General features: G+C 43.0%; 1 protein-coding gene across 1 annotated transcript in view; it reads left to right on the top strand.

Annotated features, from left to right (window-relative positions):
- The window catches only part of LOC144754977 (cysteine-rich motor neuron 1 protein-like), a 207,451-nt gene that overhangs the window by 173,921 nt on the left and 8,760 nt on the right, over positions 1-24,770 (top strand). The window contains exon 4 of the mRNA XM_078643358.1: positions 4,248-4,490. Coding sequence (XP_078499484.1) covers positions 4,248-4,490 — 243 coding nt within the window. The remainder of the gene's footprint in view (positions 1-4,247; positions 4,491-24,770) is intronic.

Raw genomic sequence — 24,770 nt, 5'->3', positions numbered from 1 at the left:
TCTCCCACAGTTTACTAGATCAGAGACAGTGTTAAACATACGTTTCATGTGATAAAATGTCATCACGCTAAAGCACCTCCTCAAACATCAATTAGGAGAGTAGAACAGTCATTAAATATTGAGGTTGACTCAAGAATTGCATTCTAGATCAATGAAACGTTAAAGGGTTTTATAACAAAATTCAAAAAAATTGTTACTGAGTCAATTCCATGAAGAATCTCATAGGCAAAGTTATACGGGGGTATGTAAAACAAATCAGAAACATAATCTAAGTCTCATTGGGTAGCATAGCAAAAACATAAGAATTCAGGCAGCATTCCTAGCCACATAGGAAAGCTGGGGAAAATCTCTAGTTTAACCCCAAAACTAAGGGGTTCTTATACACATTTCCGCATAGCAAATTGGAGAAACTGCAACCTCATTGCGGTTTGATAGCAAATTAGAAAAACTGCAAAATTATTGTGGTGTGAGCAAAAGTATCATTTCTTTAGCAAATCAGAACAGAAAAATTATACACGTCATTACCTTAACACATAAGCACCATCCCATTTCTAAATAATGTATTCAACACCCTTTATGCTAATGTCGTCTGGAGATGTTCAAACAAATATGATACATTGAACAATAAAAACTTCCAGTGAATGAATAATGATCAGAGGAGAAGAGACCGTGAAAATGTTTACAAGTCATAGAGAACATTTAGAGAACAGGGAAAAGTTAATTCAAAGCAATGTATTTAGAACAGTGGAAATAAACTACTACACAGGAGCCTGTGTGGAGAGGATGTGTGAGGGGGACAGGAGTAAGTGTCAGAGATGTCATTAATATAGCCTTATAGCCCGCCGTAGCGGACTATACCGGCTATTAAAGGCCTGCTCCCGCGTTAAAGGTCTGAGACAAAGGAGAGGGACTTTAACAAGGGACCGGGACTTTAAAAGCCGGTATAGCCCTGCTACGAAGGGCTATAAGGCTATTAGAACATTCTGCCACTAGAAGGTAGAATGTTCTAACAAATAAAACAAAGGCCTCTCAAAGCTTGAGGGGATTTAAATCCCCTCGAACATTGGAATGTTGCTCTGTGGGCCTTTACTGGCCCGTAAAGGCATGGGGCACTCCATTGTCTACAATGGAGCTCCCAACATTCCAATGTTCTAATCTTGTTTAAAATGGATATTTATACAGACATGTGGCCTAAAACACATTAATACCTTCACTTCCATTTATATCATATAAAATGTGTTTCAAGTGCAAAACTAAATTAATTCAGCCTATATATGTAGGATCATTTGTAAAATAGCATATTGTTTGTCAATATTAGTGCACACAAATATTAACTTAAAAACAATACCACAAGACAGCACCGTATCCTGCAGTTGTATTGACCTACAAGTCTTAAGTCAAATCCCACCAGGCCACTGAGCTGTTCATCTGTCTGATTTATATGAATTGAAAAGGTTAAATTGGTTAACACTTCTTATTTACAGTGCTGTTTTATGTTCAATACTGTACTATGCTATTTTTAACAGTAATTACCTTACTTTTAACATTGTTGGGCTGCTGCAAATTGCCAGGGCCTACTTTTAGTGACAGCAGTATTCTGGCCTGCAGTCAGTGTGGGCCCCTTCATGTTGATGTCATTGGGGTGCTGGCCTACCTCCAAAATGTAGAATCTTTGGTCATAATGATAGCAAAGTTCTTCCTTGGTGCTACTGTTAGCACAGTCAGTTGTACACACCTGGTACTACAGTCAGTTCCAACATTTCTTCTTAATGAGGGGTTTTGGCTTGGCACTAACACTGGCAGTATATTTGTTAGCAAGGGAGAGAGGAGAATATTTGGATGGCAAAAGCGTAGGCGTATGGTGTATGAAGTGTTTGAGCACAAGAGGAAACAGAAGCGAACAATTGGTCCATACATGTTTTGTCCCCGGTGCACACAAAAAAGCTGTGACCACATGCTTTTGGGTAGCATGTTCATGGAAAGAGGAAGGGTGCAGTTACTGCTTCATGTGCATTGGCATGGTCTAAGTCACCCTAACCTGGACAATATAGCTTAGGATACAGACATCGGAGTGGGGACCCAGGTCCCAATCACCACTTTTACTCTGGTTACACCAAGCCTAGAGTTGCGACAATGATCAGTCTGTAGAGGAAGGCAGAGTTAGGCAGCTTGTTGCACATGACTTGGGAAGTGCAGCAGAGAGACAATGGTCATGAAAGCCTGTCTGAGATTTAGAACTGCTCCTTGATGCCAAGGTGTGCCCAATATCCAGAGGAGTGGGGTAACAACTGTGAGACCCAGACTTGCTCGTTGGTGCCAATGGATGTGTGACATCGAGAGGAGTGGGACAGAATCTAGGCAAGCCCTGGTAAAGTGAAATATCCAGCTGGTAGGATCCGAGGTGCCAAACCAGCAACAGAATGCCCTAACCTAACACCATGTTAGCCCGTCAACGCAGCAAGCCATGCCACAAACAATCACTAGGTCACAATGCCAGTGTTGGCACTTTTTACATTAAATAGACTGATTGAAGGATCGTGGCTATGTGTCAGTATATTTCACAGGAGGACCTTAAATAAATCGTTGAAATTACCCCAATACAAAAGACAATCCTCTCAAGACAATACACACAAGACAGGATTCAAAGAACAAACAAATACAATGGAGTTTGGCTAAAAATGAAGAAGTCATCACAAAAGGGGAAAAAATGCATTGGTTAATCAATTCAGAATATTCATAAAAACAAATGCATATAAAATCTAATTGGCTGCGGAAACTGAGCCATAATCAAACTAATAGCTAACACTAAATACAGTCCACTTCATGGCAAATAAGATTCAAGGAACATTTGTCGTAAGGACTGCTTGATGAGGTAGAAGAGCAGTGTGAACAAAATGTGGAAAACAGAGAAACATGGAGTCTGCTCTCTGAGAGGGACAGAAAGGAACCTGGCTTGTTACCCAAATAGTGGGCTTGTATACAATGTTAGACTAAGAAACTGTGCCGTCACCGTGACAAAGAAAGTAACATCTCACAGCCAATAGGTATATATTAAACACATCACATGGTATTATTGGGATTTTCCCTAAATCTAATTAATATCGTGTATTAAACCTTAAACAGAAAAGATAAAAATTGGAAATATAAACAACACCTCCGTTGCGCTGAAGGAAGTAACCTTCAATTGTATACAACTGTAAATTAGTTTTCAGCAGGGTATCAGGCACACAAAACATACATTTTTTAAATATTACATAGAAAGTAGGACCATTGAATCAAATAGATTTCTTAAATAAACAATGAATGCCACATCTGAGCTGCACAGTGCATTGGCAGAAAGGGGGTACCGAGAACCACTCGCGTTTGAAATCATTACATTTGAGGCTCTCTAGTATTGATTAAATCACAAGATTATTTATTGTGGAGTCCGCTCACACACCACCATCCTGCAGAGCATGAAGCCTTCATATCCCCTCAGACAAGCATAAGCAGCACGTCCATCAAAAGTGACACCCCGAAGAGGGAATAGAGATGATTATGTTAAATATCATTTTTGAATCCCCAACATCCTACCTCTTTCATTCACATCATGTTAGTGAGCATGATATTAAGCATTTCAATTAGAATGTCTTTTAATTGCCTGAGGACATACCTTCAAACTGCATTTTCGACTTTGTTTCATGGAAAAGTGTAAAATGTTAATTTTCCTACATATTAATAGTGATTTGAATGCATTTTGGGTTGGGCCCCTACTACTAATCCTCCAGACTCCAGACTCTTGCTTTCGCCCCAGAACTTTAGTGTCTATTAGGCTTATTTATCCAATCTAGGCTACCATCCTTTGAGAGGTGGCTAAAAAATATGGGTGAATGGCTGATGCCTGTAGAAGAGTTTAGGGCTAAAGAATACTTCAACAACAATTTGTGGTACGACTGGAATGTTTAGAGAGGGGTATCTTATAAACTAATTAAAGATGAGGGAAGAGGATCCTTGCCTGGTGAAGTGATGTGAACGAAGTTCCTTAAGGTCTGAGTAATGAACCATACATTCTATCCTTAATAAGGATACTGCCTATTCTGCAGAAGACAAACAATAATGTTTACTGACCTATATATGATTTACGTGGTCGCCAACTGCTGTTCCTCTTTTCCATGTTCAGGCACCAATAAAATTGGTATTTTTTTTTTTAATCTGCTGTAAACTCTATAAAGTATCATATAATATTTAATTTTTTTCTAAATTTTCAGTGAATATACTCTGTGCCAACATCACATGTCCGAAGATGCCCCAACTGAACTGTTCCAGTGATTCAGTTGCCAGTAAACCTCACATTCCTCCTGGGGAATGCTGCCCCACCATACCCAGCTTCTGCACCTGTAACTTTGATAAATGCAAACATCACTGCGACGAAAGCAACGCTAAAAAGGAAATGATTTTAAAGGGTGAGGGAGTTCCTGGGAAATGCTGTGATCATTTCGAATGTGTTTCAGGTAAGAATGCATTATCATATCTATGTGTGGAATCTTGTGCATCATTGCAGGAAGGTTCCATTCGAGAATGGAGGGAGGCTGTTGTACAGTGTCTGTTTTTGATGATTCAGTTAGTGTAGACTGTGGATGAGGGCTAAATCAACTTGGCTCTTGTCTATCTCTTCTCCGGGTGTCTTCTATTGCTCTTTTTGACACTGGTGACAAGAAGCCTGTGAGGAACACGTTGATGTACACAGATCAGAGGTGCTGAAGTCCTTCAGGCAAGCTGAGACATGTAGTTGAGTACAGGTCAAGGTGAGTTGGTGTGCTCACCTATGTGGAGTTACACAGACAAGGCAAAGCTGTGGAGGTGTCGTTTTGAGGTTGTGACCCAAGTGAAGCGGAAAAAGATACTTTTTTAAAAGCATTGAAGAGCAGTGGAATGCAGTGTTTTCACACAGCCACAGATATGAACTGACCGCTGGATGCCATGTGTTACGTTGATGGAGGAAAGGAATGGGTTAACAGCTTGAAGCTGCACCCGCCGCAATGTTAAAGATTGAGGATGTGACCGCCAGGGTGGCGGTCACATCCTAATTGCACAGGAGGGAACTCCGCAGGCAATGCGGAGGTTCCCTCCTACGCTATGGTGGCGGACGGACTCAGGTCCGTCCGCCATCATAATCGGCCCCTTTTTTATCTGGTCAGTGAATAAGGAATCGATTCCTCTTGGACTGTAAATGTGAACAAGTAAAAGAAGACTTATGGTTGAAAGGTGAACGGTCACTTTTTGAAGTGATTGTAATGTTAAAGGTCATAGAACACACAATTGAGTATAAAGAATTAAAGAAAATGATTTTCAGGAAAGAGTCTGTGAATGTAGTGGCTGTGCAAAAGTCAGAGGGTAAAATGGAGAGTGAGGCAAAGTTCATAGAGCAGCATTATAGATTTTGTCTGGCTGGAGATATGGCCAATAGAAAAGATTGTCTTGGAGGGAGAACAGCTGTGGAAGTTAAAGATGTGTGCGGTGAGATTTTGTTGCAGTTTGGAAATAAAAGTGGCAGTAATCCCTCAGATTGCATTGAGATGGAAGGTAGGAAAATTGAAATGATGTTTGATTCATGGTCCAGGATTAACAATCATTTCTGAGAACGAATACAGAGAAATGTTAAAAGATATAGTGTAAATGAGTTAAAAGGGCAAAAGGCTGTGATGTTATGGGGGGCAGGAAATCAAAACCGCAAAATATTTGAACACTTCTATGAAGTTCAGAGAGAAAAGTGTTGTTGGTAATTTTCATGTATCACGGAGGGGCGACATCAGTAGAAGGAGTAAGGGGTTTTCATTTACTCCAATGCCAGAGCATAAGTACATCAGCATGCAACTGTGAGGTCTGAAGAGCAGCTCTTATATATATATATATGACAAGTGTGATTGTTAGAAATCCTTTGTTCACAAATCAAGTTAAAGAATCGCATCAGGTCTATTGTTTTAAAAGTAAAGAGTTTAACTGTCAATGTTCATGATGCTGTCAAGAAAGAGTTCAACAAACTCTTGGATGATTGAACTGGTAGAAACAATGAAATGGTTGGTACAGACTGTGGTAACCAGAGGCCAACGGGGACAATCTTTTGTGCTTAAACCTAGCAGCCTATATCTTTCCAAAGGTCTTTGGGATTGATACAAGGGGACAAACAGGTTGTGAAATATTATCAGGATGATGTCTTGATGTTTGGTAAACCCTGATCATGATGAGATGGTTGCCAAGCTCTTAGTGAAATTTGAAGTGTATGGATGCACTCTAAAAGTGGACATACAATGTTTTGGGAAAAACAGATCAGTTACTTGGTACATACCATCTCAGAGCATGACGTCCTATAGAAGAAGATTTGAGTAGAAAGTAGTTATAATCATCTATAAGCAAAGAGAAATTTTTGCAGTTCCTTGATAAGCTTGAATTTAATAGTAGGTGTGTTGCCGGGATGTCTAAAAGATCTAGTACCATGGGAAATATACTTAATTAAATTGTGGGGTTCGAATGGAGCAAGGAATGTGAAAATGAGATCCAGCTGATAAAGAGGGATAAAGAGGGATCTAGAGAAAGCACCTCATCTCCAAGTGTTTCTTCCTGGCCGGTAATATGTGGTTATAATGAATACCTGCTCAAGTCAATTAGGGGAGGTTTTGATGAACCATCACATTTGCTTCAAGTTCACCAAGCAATTAAAAATGTAACTATTCTGTAATAGAGAAGGTGACTTTGATTGTCAATTGGGCTATCAACAAATGTAAGAACTTTTTTGTGGGGAGAGGAGTGCCCTGCGAAATGCTGGTGACATTCTCTTTCCAACTCACATTAGTATAAAACCAGTACAGCTCATCAAAAAAAGCAAGCATCCAAATGAGAATGCCAAACCTCCAAACGTATTAAGACCTTTCTGAATATGTAGCATAAATGCCCCTCACAATTCGATTTTCATACTTTTTATGACACATTTTGGATCTTAATGGCCACATCTCCTTGGAACATGATGAACCAATTGTAGCATGTCCCTGACCGTACACGTTAGATTTCCCTATGGTCTTACCCAGGCACAGATAAACCAAATTACCAGCTTGAACAGGGAAAACAGACAGGTGATGTCCCCATGTCTCCACTGAACTTACACAGAGAAAGTTTGAATTCAGAATTTAAAACATATAGAATATTAATTGTCACAGACACAGGGTTTTCACGAGTTCCTTTTTTGTTTTCTCCAACAGAGCACACACAAGAAATGTGAAGCATTATTGTATAAGGCTGTACTTGAGACCAGTCTAATGTATATGATATGTAAAAGTATTATTGCTATTAAAAAATAAATAAGCAGAGACTAAATATTACGAACTCAGACAGCATAGTACATGAAACAAATTGTCTTTTTCTCCGGCTAAAACCAAATAGCACTGAAAGGATTTTAATGCTGCAGAGTGCACAGTATTATTCGCATGTGCACCTGAATCCTGAAGTCCAACAAATGGGGTTAACTTAAAGGTTGTCCGGATGTCCTTAAACTGCAGCCTTGACAGAAAGACAATTTGCCTTGCAGCCAAAATATCCCCGTTCCCAGAAACTTTGAGAATACTGCATTTAGACCAATATCCAAAAGCATAGTGAGAATATATGAATGTAGTATGTAATGTCATGTGAAAGAAAACAATTTATCATTAAAGGCTCGGAAAATACCTTTTTTGCCTCTACATCTCAAAACAATCTCCAGAATATTTTCACGACAAATTCCTAAATCATATTAAGTTCATATTTCCATTATAAAACTCTTGTTTTCTTCTATGTACTTCAGAGCTGTGAAACTGCATACCATTAGGTTTGAGGATGGCATTGGTGTCTCCTAATAAAATTAGTGAACCTATCTGTTCTCTCAGTGTCAGGCCTTGTTATGTTCCATGTAAGTACCCTAATATAGGCCCGGGTAATATCATACACCTTCATCTACATTACCTCCTCTACCCTACACAGTAACAAGCCTTTTAGGATTTAACCTTTACCTAGTTCTAGTCCTGGGCGCAGAGGGAGGGTTTTTCCATGAACAATAGCGTCCTATAATTTCATCAATAGACTCACACAGTATGAATGAAAATTCATAAGGTTTGTTGAAAACCAGGCAGGGGCTACACCACCTGCATATTATATATGTACAAGGTTCATCCAATACGTCATCCTCAAATCCAATAATGGCTAATACAAGAAACAAGGGACAAAGGAACACTAGATACTTTCTGTACAAATACAGCACATCTTACTAGTGTTAGCTAGAGGAGATCGAGACTTCCCAGACAACACACTGACCAGAAACGCTGAGGCTCCTGCATGCAGACGCTTCAGCTGAAAATGGTCTGACACATCCCTCGTGGGGTGTCCAAATTGAGACCAGGACGGGGTCCCACACTCTCTCACTTCAGATAACGGGGTTAGACTAAATCCTAGAGAGATTCTTGGCTTTACACCTACTCGCATGCTAGGTACACTTAGGTATATCTAGATAGGCATCGTAGGAGTAAGAGCTTTCGTTTTATCATGCATTGTATATTCATGTATGTATTCATGATCATTGCAAGATAGTGGAACTGTACTATCCTTTTATAGTCACTGTACTGCTAATCATATATGTCTGTTACTATCTAACGGTTGCTGCAGCGCATCTATTTTACACTAGACGAACAACTGTGCAATACATTCTTATTGTAACACGCTGTTAGATTTGGGGGTCTCTAGTTGGCACAGGTAGGTACTTGTGACAAATAGGGACCCTTGCCTCTAGTGGTAAGTGCGACACACTCCTAAAATAACGCCTGCTCACCCCCATGGTAGCATGGCACAAGCAGACAGGCTTATCTCAGAGGCAGTGTGTGAAGCATTTGTAAACACATACAGTAACCCAGTGACAACACTACAGATGGACACCACACAGTTGTATATTAAAAATAAGTATTCTTTATATAGACTTAACACAAGACCACAAACGACAAAAATCCACAATACTGTACTTAAAATGGTAGAATTAGCTTAGTTCTCTTTAGATCTTAAAATGCAACACTTTGAGTCAATGTACCTTAAGATGCGACACAAAGGGCAACAAAAGTGTTGCAAGAAAGGTGATGCGGTAGTCCTTTACACGCAAGAAAGGTGATTCGCTGAAGATCTGGGGCAAAGAAACAAAGATGGCGCTTTCTCCTTGATGCAACACGCTTCCCGGTGATGCGGTGGCTTGTGCTGCGACGTTGATCCTCTTCTCCGGCGATGCGAGATGATTGACACGATGCAAGCCGCGGCAGGGACTGCGACACGCTTCCCAGTGATGCGGTGGTGATGGAGCGGTAATTTCTTCTGGTAGTTTCTCAATGCAAAACCCTCATGCTACCTCTAATTTACCGCTCAAAAGGTGTTGGGCCCTTCACACCATGTATTACCTTCAGGAGATTTAAATAAACCTGAACAGTCAAAAATGCAATTTATTATTTCAAGCCAATAAAGAGAGTTGTTGAGTATTTAAAGGGTTTTATTTTCTAGTCAAAAGTTAATTTTTCTCTGACCCTTTATTCATTAGTAAAATATCAATCAGGTTACAGAATTTGGAGAACAGGAGAAATAGCATTAATAAAGAACACATTACAGTCTGCATATAACCATAACATGTAGGGAAGAAAATGTGGCGCAAAATATCAGTCAAAATTCTTAAAGAGTTTCTAAGAAAATAGTCTTGCAAAGCTAATCAATAATTAAATAGTTGGCAAAAATCTCCCATAAAGAGAAATAAATGCATAAGACAAATAAAGCTTTTCAGACCTAATTAATTAGTCAAAGCATAAACTTAAAGTTTAGCATCTAAATCTAAAGAGCCTTTCTATCTGTTGCTGCTCTGTGCATCTCTGTATCTAAAGAGCAAAACAAGGAGGGAGACAGCCCGCCCTTCACCAGACCTCAAAGGAATGTGGCCTGCAGTGCCAAAATATGACGTGGAAGCAAGAAACCTCCCCCTAACTCTCCTCGGACGCCCATGCACCCGTGACGATCTCGTACCTAACCCATAGGATGTCTGGCCTAATCTGTTCCTTCTCTCAAGAGCTCACACACCCCCCTAATGAGCCTAGAAGCCAGCTGAGCTGAGAAAGCCAGCCCCCATCCAGAGAGGACATTATTTTATACTCTAATTATTGGCAGACTACACAAAGATGTAGCATCTTTCAGGAGAACCTGTACGTGATTGGTCAGTCATGATGGCATGAGTTCTCACTACCCTGACTCATTCTAAAAACCTGACTTTACCAGTTTTAACAAAAGAAGCGCAAATGATTTAATACATTTATAAACGTTTGCAACATTTACTAGGAAAAATGTTTCATTCTAATTCATCCTTCCTTCCTTCCACACGGTAGTCAGATGGACACTTTTAACTAACACTGGTACATTGGCAGAATCACAAGAATGTACAGTTCAAGATGTCCTTGACTCCTTTAGGAAAGCTGGTACAGTCTGCGCATGCTCTCTTCTCTTTTAATGCAAGCCATAGCCTTGCTGGATTCACAGGCAGCCATTTAATTGTAGGCCCCAAAAATAAAACAAACACAAAGATAATATTAATTTCATGTAAATCAGCCCATTATGTTTCCCAACTCCATACTAATACCCCTTATAAATGTTTACCTAGCCAAGCTATTAGTTTCAAGCAGCTTTTCTATTATTTATGACAACATGCAAAAATGTGCAATGTGCAAAATAGCATTTTCATGCTGTAGTGTAAATTTTAAAAGCACACACAGTTACTATAGCGCACACAGTTAATGCAGCACACACACCAACATGCTTTAATGTTTTAGATAGCTTTTCATGCAAAAAAGCATTTAGTCCCTGTGTAGTGTTTGGTGCATTATTAATTCACACACATTATAAAAAGAGGTGTTATTAACTGAAAATATTTATCAAAATATGCAACAAGTCCAAGTCTTTTAAGACAGAAATAGTGGATTTAGATTACAAGGGATAAGCTGGGAAGAGAGAAACACATTCTATTAATCTTCAAAGCTAAAAAGGCCTCTTTTCTCTACATTGCAAAAAACACATGTTAATTAAGCAAAAGCATTTTCAGACTGAATAGGCCTCACTTTCATGTTTTTCATGTGCCATGTTTTTAACCTGCACCAAAATGTGCGTGGCAATTTAAATGCAGTCTGTCTGAAGCACAAAAAAATAAAACAATGCCTGACTGCAGATGAAATCTGCTCCATCAGTGGCGTCTGCTGCGACGTCGATCCTCTCCCCTGGCGATGCGAGTTGCTTCCTCAACGATGTGAGCCGCGACAGGCCCTGCGACACTCTTCCCGGTGATGCGGCGGCATCTGCTGCGACGTCGATCCTCTTCTCCGGCGATGCCTGCGACACGCTTCTCGGAGATGCGGCGGCATCTGATGCGACGTCGATCCTCTTCTCCTGGGACACGCTTCCCGGTGATGCGGCAGCGTCTGCTGTGATGTCGATCCTCTCCTCCGGCGATGTGAGGCGCTTTGTGTTGTGAAGATGCAGCGGCAGTTCGGTGACACGCTTCTTGATCTTGAATCGTGCTTCCAGCTCCTTGCGGCACGCAAGTCCTCTAAAAGTCCAGCACAATTGCAGGCACTTCAAAATAACTCTTGGGGAGCTGGTGGGTGAAGTCTGTTGTCCCTGAGATTTCAGCAGGGGGCCAGCTCTGTTTTCAAGCCCTTGGAGATCCTTACACAAGTTGATGAAAGTACACACAAAGTTCCTCTCTCCTTTCTTTGGCTGTCAGGCAACCACTGCAGGCCAATGCCTCAAGCAGCACTTCAGCTTAGGGATAGTCTCTCCTCAGTCTCTCTGGTTCCACTCCTCAACAAAGGTTTCTTCTTATTGTCCCAAAAGTGATCTAATTCTCTGGGGGTTGGGACCCCTCTTTTATACCCAGTTTCTCTTTGTTCTCTGAAGGCAGAGAGGCCTTTGCCAAGTCCAAACCAGTTCTGGTCAGTCCTGGAGCACTCTGTTTACATAACTCCTTCTTTCCTTTCACGGTGCAGGGCAGAGACATCAGATGCACCACAGGAGGTGGAGCCAGCATTGTGGAGGGAAGGCACAGCCCTATTCAGGTCCCAGGTGCAACTCCTCCCTCACATCTAGATGCAGTTCTCTCTATTCACCACTGGGCTGACTCACCCTGCCTCCTGGAACCCCCCAGCCTCTGTCACTCAAACTCCAGACAAGGAATACACAACCTAGCAGAGGCAGGCTTGGATAGTTAGACAAGAAAATACCTACCTTCTAAAAGTGGTATTTTCAAACACAGAATGTTAAAACCAACTTCACTAAAATATGAATATTACCATTCTGAGTTCAGGCATACTAAACTCGAATTTCTACCATGTTCCCTGAGTCAGTTAGGATTATAAAATGTAATAATCTAACTGCCCATACTGGAATATGGGGAATAGGTAGCCTTGCAATAGTGAAAAAAGAAAATGGCTGTAATTCACTATTAGAACATGCCACACACATCAGAGCTTGTCCTACCTTATACTTACAATGCACCCTGCCCTTGGGCCTACCATAGGGGTGTCTGATATGAAGAAAAGGGAAGGTTTTAGGGACTGGCAAGTGGGTGCACTTGCTCAGTCAACATGCTTCTTCTGTGGGTGGCACAATCAGTGCTGCAAGCCCACCAGCAGCACTTGGTTTACAAGCCCTGGGCACTCCTGGTGCACTGTACTAGGGTCTGACAGGTAAACCAAACCAGCCAATCATGGAATCACTAATCCATACATCAATTTATAATAGGGCGAGCATATGCACTTTAGCACTGATCAGCAGTGGTAAAGTGCCTAGAGTCATAAAACCAACAAAAACTGCTCAGACAAAATACAGGAGGAAGGCAAAAAGTTCAGGGATGACCCTGCAAAAAGGGCCAAGTCCAACACAACCCCTTTCCAGTCAAAACGCAGTGTAGACCAATCACTACCTTGATGGGCTTCCCTGTTTTGGGCGATAGAACATGGACCTGGCCCGCAACAGCAGGGGCGTATTCCAGTTCTACGCCATTCTGAACCCATTTAAATTCCTCTGCCCATACTCTCAGGGCCCACCATGCTAAACCATGTGGAACCCTTCTCCTGACCTGTGGACACCATCTGTGCAGCACCTAACCCTAGCTTGCTCACAGGTGTGTGCCAACAGATAGACAGCAAGCCACAGTGGCCTCTGACAGTAGTCGGTGATGATACCCGGGCCTTATGCCTCTCAGGGTTCTCAAACCTCTGTGGCGTTAGAGAGCGGGGGGCAGTAACCCCAGGTGCTTGGCACCCTTTGTCTACTCTCCCTCCTGTCAGGTCAAGTATGACATCCTGACACTGACCCACCAGCCCCAGGCCTGTACCCGGTGGCTGGACCAGTGTCTGTGGTGGGCTCTCCCACACCCGGTCCTCCTCCCTGGGGCATTGTACCCTCCCACCTGGAGCGGTACCCCCTTCCAGAATTGTCAGGGTGCCTGTAGCAGGTGTCCTGCACAACTCACCCACCAGTTTAGGGGTTCTCTCCTGCAACTGGGCTTCCAGGTCAGGGGGGACACCCTGAACCTGGCCCGCCAACCTAGGGTCTAAACTCTCGGGCTGCACCGTGGTCAGAGGTGAGGACTCACTCCCTCTGCACCCCCTTTCAGAGCACTGCACCCTCCCAACTAGAGTGGTACCCCTAGAAGCGACATGGGTCAGGACACTGATTACAATTGTCCCACCCTCCAGGTCGTAAAACACCTGAACCTGGCTCTCCAATCCAGGGACCAACCCCTGCGGTGGAACACTCGCCTGGCACACCAGGACTTCCTTGGGAGCATATATGCCCCCTTTGAGGGTGACACATAACTCATGCGTCGTGTGGCAGTCTGCCTAGCACAGATCTCCCGACCCCTATCCATCTGACAGTGCGTGAAGATACCCCAGGACAGAAGTGGTGTCACCATGGTCATTCACTGGTGACGCAGCCCTTCTGGCTGGTCCCTGACCCACGGGTTCTTCCACTGGGGTCTCTTTGCCCCTCTCACCCTTCATCTGGTCTTTTGCACCCTCCACTTAGGAGCGGCACGGCCAGACACCAGAACTGATGGAGGCCTGCTTACAGACACTCACAGTTCACCAGACACTAGGGGATCCCCCTCAAAGGGCGTCCCATCAGGACAGCCTAGGCTCCCCACCTGGTGTTCCCTTAAAGAACCATCCAGGCTCTGAGACTGGGTTTCGCAGACCCACACTGACTCCTTCTCCACTTAGACAGGACGTGAGCCCCTACACCCCTCCCACAACGGGACCTAGCTGGGCTACTCTGAACCACTAGACACACATTTACAGGCTGCTTCTGTGGCTGGCACAATCAGTGCTGCAAGCCCACCAGCAGCACTTGGTTTACAAGCCCTGGGCACTCGTGGTGCACTGTACTATGGTCTGACAGGTAAACCAAACCAGCCAATCATGGAATCACTACTCCATACATAAATCTTTATAAAGTGCACTTTAGCACTGATCAGCAGTGGTAAAGTGCCCAGAGTCATAAAACCAACAAAAACTAGTCAGACAAAAAACAGGTGGAAGGCAAAAAAGGATGACCCTGCAAAAAAGGCCAAGTCCAACACACGCCCAACTGTTTTTTCTGTGTAACTCTCTGAGACCGAATATGTGAGCACGAGTGACTGAGATAAAGGTAGTACATTGTTTCCACATTTCTGAGGGATCAGGGTTGTCATGTTCTAAGATTGCCAGAAACTATTCTCTCCCCGATAAGAGGAGATTCTAGTGGCACTGTGAGCTAGTTAATGCAAACAGGTGGGGGTGCTCGGAACCAGTCAGCCACCAAACCCACAGTTTAAGTTATCTGAACGCGCAGATTCTGTATAGGTTATATAGGAACTACATGACCTGGCCCAAATGAGGAAACATCCTTTACAACGCTGTGTTTACACCGCGGGGCCTTTACGACGCAGCCATCACAACGCAAGTCGTTACTACTACTTGCGCTGGATGGCGCTCTTGCTCAAGGAATAGTTTAATTGTCTATTCCAACCCCTTCCCTACTGTTACGTGGGCTGGAGTTGGAATAGAAAATTAAAATAATCCACAATCCAGCGGCCTCCAACGCAAGTCCTTGTAACGACTTGCAATGTGATAACTGCGTTGTAATGACAGCGCGGTGTAAACACTGCGTCGTAATTACATACATCCAACCAATGTTGGTTGCGTACTTATTTAACAGTAGAATCTGAGTAGTTCAGTCGTGCTGTTCTCAGAGACTCCTACTCACAAAACGCCGGAGAAGTCTAGAGTGGGTGGGCACAAACTCCGCCACAGCTGAGTAGGCGAAATATTCTATGTATTGGCTGCTGGTTAATCAAGCTTGAAGGACACGTTGTTCTTAAATTGTGCAAAACACCTTATCTTAGTTATTCTGTGTTCTAAACACAAATGACTAACCAAGGAGGCGACTTAGACCTGCTGACACAAGTACTTCCTCACTCAGACGAGGAGGAAGATCTGAATGGAATAAGATTTCATCCAAATATTAGACACACACTCACCCTTATACTACTTAAACACGGTTTAACAGCCAGAGGTGGCATAGTAGTATTCGTGATAGAGACACATGAAGATTCCCAAACAGAGGTATTATATTCATGGGTTACATTCCCAGCAGCAAATGCAACAACAAAAATGTTTCATTATTACACATATGATGACATACCAGTGGAATACATTCCGTACGAGGACATTGAAGTTTCACTAACGTGCCAGGAACATGAATACTTGTTTAAAGGCGCCCTCCCCCTAAAAGAAGAAGAGTAAGGCTCGGTCCGTTAAGAAGACCAGGAGCAAGATGGCTGATACTAGCAGCCTACACACCACATCCTGACATTGACACAATGCCACAAGATGAATTACTCGAACAACACAAAGAGTTGATAAAAGAAGAGCGTACAAAGTCCAGGTACAAGCAGCACACTCAAGACTATACTTCCAAAAAAGAAGAAAAGCCAAAATCAAAACCTCAGTTTAAAAAGAAGGAAGTTGCAGGGCTGAAGATCAGACATGCCCAGAATTCTGAGGACACAACTTTTGAACGGGGAATGGGCTCAGACAATGCTAGACAGTTCCCGGTGGTGTGATTATCACTGAGGTGAACACTGTTTGTTCGTGTCACCCAAGGAATTTAGAAAGACCGTGTGATTCAAGCCACGCTTCTTTGGATACTTCCCTTATTCAAGTGGACACATTGTATATATAAGTACCTGGGCAAAGATAGTGATTCCCGCCCCACCCCTGTGGGTGGTCTTGTGGACTAGCCGCTATTCCGGCCCTAGGCTTGGCCAGGGCCCTCAAGATTAGAGTACCCATGTCCTGATGAAGCCTACATCATCTGGCTGAAACGCGACCGCGACTGCGTCGACACCTTTTGTTTTGAATGGAGTCCCCTGTTACAACTTAAGAAAGATTTGATTTTTGTCTGATATGCACCTATACAAATAGAGATTGGGTTGATGTTCTAACCCCCTGGTGCTTTTCTTTTGGGACTACCACTTTGTTGTGCACTCCAGTGTAAATCAAGAGGAGGCACTTACTTTAATTGGTGTATATATATTCTTATATATCTTTTGAATTTAGGGTACAGATAAATGTTTGTTTATATTGTAAATGTTTTGTATATTTGTATATGATGTATATGTGATATTTTGTATATAGATTGTTGGTTGTTGTGCCTCCCTAGATGTCCGCTCATTTGTGTGTATATGAATTAACCTATATATTTTTCCAATGTTTAATTTGTGACTCACAAGATAATTAGATGTTTCTTGTTTGAAAATTAAAAAAGGATTGATCCCTTCAGTACCCTTTGTTGCTACTTTTTCATCCTTGGATGTCTCCTGCTCAGGTATGGGAGGGTTAAGTGGGCAGAACCCCTAACCATTTTTTGCTAGTCAATGCTAGACAGTGTGGCAGAAGGAACAATAGCTCACTAGAACCTCTGAATTTCTGGTGACAGCCGACTTGAATGATTACATCATGGTGAAAACTCCAGATACAAGGGTAAGCGTCCCACATACGTTACGTGAAATAACACTCCAAATGGAGGGGGTCAAGCCTAGGAAAGTTAAAGGTCTCTTTTGGGAGAACCTGCCATCTGGTTATGACATCGTATTAGCTGAACAAGAGTGGCCGACAGCATTCGTTATGGAGTGTCCTAGGGAATAAAATATAATTTTTCCAACCTTCTTCAACCTCGTTCCTATTCATATTAAGCACACATAAGCACGGGAGTGGGCTGTTGCCCTAGCTCCAGCAATATACAAAAATCATGCCGGATGGGATGAGGATTCAACGCACCTTGTGATCCTGTTAAAAGTCTCACCAAATGCACAGAGACAATATCCAATAAAGCAAGAAGCTAAAAAACAGGTCAGGAAGATCTTAGATCAACTTGAATATTAAGGCGTCTTTGAAACATGTACCTCACCAATGACCAATCCTTTGTTTCCCGTAATTAAACTGGACAACTCATATTGTCTAGTTTTAGATTACAGACATTTAAACACATGCACAAAGACATTCGCCGTCCAAAATGCACACTGTGCCACATTAATGAATAACATTGTGCGGAAGAAATACAAAACTTCACTTGATATCTCAAATAGATTTTTCTGCCAAAATATAGCGCCTGAAAGCAGGTATTTGACCGCATTCTCAGCGTTGGAGTCCCAGCGACAATTTTGTCATCTCCCTCAAGGGTATAAGAGCAGCCCGGGGGTATTTTCAGCAAGAGTAACATGGGCCCACATGCACAGTTCCTCCTCGTCTGCCTGCTACTGACTCCTTCCTTCACTCCCTCCTACGAATTATTGCAACATTATTTATGTGTACTGTATCTTTCTATGCTCTTGCAACTTATGTAACTTTTAACGTAACAATCCTAAATGTAAAGAGCTCTGATACCCTCTTGGGTCAAGTTTGCGCCATATAAAACTTTATAAATAAATAAATACATAAATAAATAAAAAAAATGCGTTTGCAATTCCATAATAGCGGAAATTAAGGAATCACTATTAGGAAATCGCGTAAGCGAATACATCAATGAAATCGGTAAATATTTGCGATTCGGTAAAAATCGCAAATATCATTACTGATTCTGTGTTTTCCGAATCTGTAATTGCAAATTCACAATTACCGATTGGGAAATAGCGATTTACCCATATTGCAGCATTGTGATGACATCACAAACCAGGAAGTCTTTCACTGATTCACCACAACTGTACACAGGGAGAGGGGGAGGAGGAGGAAGACTGGTGGAGCACACCCTGGAGGAAGTGTTGCTGAACAGGAGCTGTGAAACAAATACACAGTGGCCACTGAAAAGGAACAACAAAAAGGAGAAGGCAGGGAGAGAAAAATCAAGTTCAGTGACAAGGAACTTGAAATCCTCACTGAGGAAGTTGTCCAGAGACATGACCAGCTGTTTGGGGAACAATCCCTGCATGTGGCAGAGTCAATGAAGAGGAAGATTTGGCTTGGGATACAAGCCAAGGTAAATGCTGTGGGGGTGACACACCGTGACATACCTAACCTGCACAAGAGATGCTATGACCTTCGCAGCCAGGCCAAAGAGAGGGTGGCAGACAAGCTAGCCGCAGCTAAGAACACAGGAGGGGACCATCTAGCGACCGCCCTAACACCCCACTGGAGGACATGGTGGAATCTACTTTGCAGCCAGAGTCAGATGTTGGTGTGACACAGATCGACACCTCAGGACATGCGGGCACATCCAAAGGTAAGAGCAGAGCTAAACATGTTTGTAAGTCAAATGTAATCACAAACTGCCCAAATGCATACCCTGGGTAGATTAGCACACCTGGGTCCAGTCCACCTTTTACTTGCAACACCCTAATGCATTCTGGGAGTTGTATGCAGACAAATGTAAGGGCAAGGCATGGAGGGACAAAGCACTAGTGCAGCAGAGTACAGCAAGGAAGTGACAACAGTAGACTTTAAACATGACAGAAGTAGATTTAATATAACTGCGCAGGCGCAATGTTACAAACAAGTGCAAATAAAAAACGAACTGAACCTGCACTGTTCCAATCACAGATGCAGTGCAGGGCAGTGATGTGGCTGACGCCCACAAGTCAGAGGGATAGATGGAACAGCATGATGAGAGACAAGAAATGCCAGCCTCCTCACCCATACCTGCTCCCACTCACTGCAGGAGAAGAGTAAAACCACTCCCTGATTTGGAGAGTGATGAGGACAGCAACACAGGATCCCACACACAGCAGCCTGCACATACCCCACCATCACCAACACCAGAGCCAACAATGCGGTGCTGTTCGGTGCAGTTCTGCAGGCGAAGGCCCAGGGCAATCCCCATGCCTGCTGATGACGATGGCCAATTCACTGCAAGTGTCCTGGTGTCCCAGATGCTGAGGGTCCAGCGCCTGCAAGGGAAGAATATCCGTCACATACAGGGTCAACTGGGAAAAATGTCAAAACACATTGGTGGCATTCATGACTGCCTGAGGGAGCTTACTACTGCAGTAGTGGAAGGGCACAGGGCGAACAATGAGAGACTAGAACATGTTGCGACTGCCATTGCGGATATGTGCAGGGTCATTCAGGCAGAGCATGTTACAACTGGCAGGAGGCATCAGACTTCCATGGTACGCATGCAAAGTTACACCAGGGCCATCAATAGGCTGAGTCACACCACAGCTCAGCTTTCAAGACGAGCAGTCAGCATGCAGGTGGGGATGGCCCACTGCTGCAGGAATGTTGCCAGGGGCCTCATCCAGGTCACTACTGCTGTGGAAGGACTACAGACTGCAGCAGATAGTGGAAGCCTCATGCGTGCAGGGGGACAGTAAGGAGGGCTCCAGCCTGAGCAGCCTACTGGTACCTGTGTCACAAGACAGGAGGCGAGGTACCAGGAGTCAAGCCGGCACGAAGGGTTCAATGACGGGGGTAGCAGAGCCTACAAACAGGGCCACAGGAGTGCGTGGCAGCAGAAAGTAGTGAATTGGAACTGTACCAATCTTGTTACGTAACCAGATATATGACTCCCTTAAACACTGATGTTGTAGTGCCAAGAGAATGACTTTTGAATTGTCGGCATCCACACTGCACGTGTCTGACAATGGTATGTGTGCATCAACACAACTACCCACCTAACAAAATAAGCCTTGACAAAAAAACTGTGTTGTGCCTTAATTACTCACCTTAGAAGTAATGTTGCGTGATTTCTTTCAGTCTCCACCTCCCCTCTCCTGCATTTGGACAGCGTGGTGCTTGGTGTGGTTGTCTTGGCTGGATGTCTAGTTCTGGCTTGCTATCAGAGTCTTCCAGGGAAATGTCCCTATTGGTGGCAACGTTGTGCAACGTAGCACATGTAGAGATGATTTTACAGCATGTCTCCAGCCTATACTGTAAAGCCCCACCGGTTTTGTGGAGGATGCGAAACCTGGATTGGAGTACACCAAATGTCCTCTCAATCACATTGAGTGTAGCAATGTGTGCATGATTGTATCGCGGCTCCCTTCGTGTTGTAGGATTCAGCTAGGGAGTGAGGATGAAAGACCTCACAGCATATGCACTGTCACCTACAGAATGTGAAAAATAGACATACATTAGGTACTGCTATGTGTCACCAAGGCGGACAGATGTGCAAGACAGTATTACATCTGTTTACCCAGCAAATAGCCTTCTCAAAATTCACCCGCCAGCAGACGTCTGTGTATGCCACTATGCCTGAAGATGTAGGAGTCATGTGCACTGCAAGGGTAACTTGCCACTATGTCTGTGATTATTGTTTTTGAATTGTAGATTACTTGGATGTTCAGTGAATGGTATGATTTGCAGTTCCGGTAGATATGTTCATTCATTGAGGGGAAACATATGGGTACATGCGTCCCATCAATACAACCAGGACATGTTGAAATTGTGCAACCTGATAAAAATCTCATTGGGTTTGCAGCATTCCTGTGGTGTTGTGGGGAATCTAATGTGGTAGTGTATCCTCTGCAACATGGCATTTAGGAAAGCCTTGAAAAAGCGCGATAGGGCACTTTGAGACACACCACCAGCTGTTGCAATTACTCCCTGGAAGGTCCCTGAAGCTAGGAGATGCAGTGAGCATAGGACCTGCACATGGGTAGGGATGGCATGTGTCCTGCGAGTCTGACTCTGCAGTATTGGGTCTAACTCAGCAATGAGATCTAAGATTGTGGCAGTATTCAGCCTGTGTTTATCATATATCTCTTCCTCCGTCTGCCCTAGCAAAGTGACGCGCACTCTGAAAATTCTCTGCTGAATCCTCCTTCTCTGTGCTGTTGCTCTTAGCCTCATTCTCCTCACTATGACGTAGAGCGCTGCCATTGTGAGACACTCTGATGCATTCTGGGACTGTTTAAGTAGTTTGCTAATGATTTACACCTGATTTGTTGTATGTGAAATTTTTACCACCTAATAAGATTACTTCTTATTTAGGAGATGCAATTTACGATTCTTGCATGATTCTATATTAGTGAATTCTTATTGCATATGAGTTGGCGATTTCTTATTTGTGATTCCGTAATACAGAATCGCTATTACAGATTCGGAGATTAAGAAATCGCAAATCTTGCGAAAAGTAAGGTTTTCTGCGAATTTGCTACATGCATTGAAAGTAGCTGTTTTGCAATCGCAAACAGCATTTTTATGCGATTTGCAACATTTGCGATCGCAAATTAGCTTGATGCATGTGGGACTGAGTTACTCCAAAATTTTTATGACGAAGCATTGTCTTATGTTGATGATATTTATCTGATGGACGACGACTTAGAAAGGCACTTGACCAGGGTGAACAACATAATTATGGGATTCGCCTCTGAGGGCTACAAATTTAATATAAAAAAATCAAAAATTGCCCACCTCAATGTCCTGTTTTTAGGATATGAGGTGTCAGGTGAAAGGAAAAGTCTGGCTGCAAATTTTTTTGAAAAGTGTGCGCTGCTCCAACCTCCAAAATCATTAAAAAAGGTACAATCAATACTGGGGTTTCTATATTTCGGCAGAACATACATTTTGGATTACGCAGAAAGAGTAAAACCTTTCTACGACTTAATAAAACCTGACTTTTCAGATAGACAATGGAGACAGGAACACACAAACATCCTACGTTCACTACAAGAAGACATGATAGCTTCAAAGCACTTACAGACGCGGGTAAACATACGCACCTTAGTGATCCATGTAATAGCGGGTCAATGCGGGTACACCTACTTAACCTTCTATGAAGGCGAAACAGTATCAATCGCTTACGAATCACACCTGTACACAGACACAGAAATGTGTTTCACTTCATCAGACAGAATTCTGACCGCTGTAGCATGAGAAAGAGCACTGGTTCAGGGAAAACGCATAATTGTTGCAAAACCGGTACCAGCTTTAGAAGCTGCTACAAAGGCCAGCATTCCAAATGCAAAAGCCTTACATCGGAGATGGATACAATGGGCTAATTCTCTTACTGCAACGGATGTTGAATACAGATTAGATCCAAGTCTACAACCACAATCATTCCTGAAATACAAACAACAATACCCTCTACCAAATAAAATATTGCATCTAGATCAGTATGAATATATAATTTACACTGACGGATCTGCTCAGCTGGCCATAGGGAGTAAGCAGCAATACAGTGTGGCATGCGCAATCGTTAAAGGTCGTATGCAGGATGAAAAGTTCTATCCTAGTTGCAAAAAACACAATCTTTGGTGGACTGTGCGGCACAGCTGGCAGAATTAAAAGCTCTGATACTGGCACTGGTGAATACGGATCACAAATTCCCCCCACTGATAGTGTGTGATTCTTTTTACTGTGTGCAATCGATCAATGAATATTTACATCATTGGGAACAGAACGGGTTCAAAGACACAAAAGGTGGCTCAATTAAGCATAAAAAGCTATGGGAACAGGTAGTTGAGTTGAGAAACAAACTACCACGGGCTCATGTGATTCATACACTGAGTCATCAACGTGATGGCATTCACGTTGAAGGGAATTCATTGCCTGATGAAACCGCGAAGGGTGCAGTACGCACAGATTCCATAGCTGCAATCACTTGTTCAAAAACGAGGATAGACCGTGAGATTATGATTGCTGTCATTGCTTCACACAAGGGCAGCTCAGCAGTACCAAAGACATTTCCACTCAAGTTCTCCTCAAGTTAGATGCAAACAACATTCCATTTGCTCAGATTCCTGGAGTGGGGGATAGAGTAATACTAAATATGGAACATAGAAGAGGTTTGGTTGTTGCAGCACACCAGAGTTTGGCTCTGTGCATACAGGTGTTACAGTGACTATTTCATTATTGAAACAGAGCTATTGGTGGCCAGGTCTAACAAAGCAAACTAAAGACTATGTGTTGAAATGTGACATCTGCCAGCAGATGAAAGCCTCCACCATAACACGCCCGGCACAGACACCTTTATTAAAATCAGACAAACCTCTCACTTGTGTGTATCTGGACCACTGCAACACCTTACAATCAGGTGGGGCTTACAAGTATATCTTGGTGGCAGTGGATTCATGTTCAAGATTACTATGGGTTTGGCCTCAGCGCTCTGCTGACGCTCAAACTGTTATCAAAGATTTGCTAGTCTTTATAGGGACATTCGCAGTTAGCACCTTACATTCTGACCGTGGCTCGGCGTTTAGCTCTCGAGCTTACAAAGAGGCCATGGAAAGTATGGGCGCAACTTTGCGGTACTCCTCTCCGTACCATCCTGAGGGAAGTTTGGTAGTGGAAAGGAAAAAAGGGGACCTACAACAATCTTTAACAGCTAGGGTATTAGGCAAGGGCGGTAGTTGGGTCCATCATCTATATGGGGTACAGGGAGCCCTCAACAACTAGCCAATAAGTTCTCTAGGGGATGTCACTCCTTACGTGGTCCTACATGGGATGAGAATGTGGGTCCATGGTCTTGATTGTGAAGGCACAGTGGCGGATGAAAAACCTTTTGTTATCCATAACCGTTTGGCTATCTTACAGGAATTAACTGAAACAAGAGCCTTGCACAGTAATGTACAGGTGAAACGAACAGCCACTGGGGAAATCAAAGCAGTCACTATAAGAACTGTCTGGATCCCAAAAGTCAGGGATCTGGTCAGAGAGAAAATAGCGGATAAAAAATAATTTGGACCATCATACAGAAATCCTGTACTAGTCCTAGCAATTCAAGGAACAAGAACTATGCTTTTGCCGCCTCTTGCCGGGATAAAGGAGAAAAGATTTGTCTCAATTGACCTAATCAAACCATACAATGTGGCCGATACTGAGCAGTAGGCCACATGGACTCCAAAGTAGCAGATGCCTTCCTTTCACTACAATTCAAGAAGTTCAAACGGAAAGACTCATCACGTTCGAAGAGTCACCTTTATGGAATGAAGGACTATGCAACAATGCTATGGAACTCGTTCCCCTTGAACCACAAGTTCAACTTCATAAATGAAACTCAAAATAACAAACAAGTTGCAATTAGACCAAATACAGACGTCTACGTCAACATGACTCCACAAGAGAGAAATACGATTTCAACAAATCCTGACGTAATTCCAACAATTGATCAAACTACTTCTGGCTACTTCATGAACTTTGATGCGTTTTCTTTGGATCCAAGTGAACCAGAAATGACGTGAGCCCAACAAACACGCAAACAACAAGTCAAGGACTTACTGAACT

Source organism: Lissotriton helveticus, chromosome 5_1 (genome assembly GCF_964261635.1).
Source record: "Lissotriton helveticus chromosome 5_1, aLisHel1.1, whole genome shotgun sequence".
Classification (NCBI taxonomy): domain Eukaryota; kingdom Metazoa; phylum Chordata; class Amphibia; order Caudata; family Salamandridae; genus Lissotriton; species Lissotriton helveticus.
The sequence above is the reverse complement of the archived record's forward strand: the minus strand, read 5'-3'. Positions and strand labels throughout refer to the sequence as shown.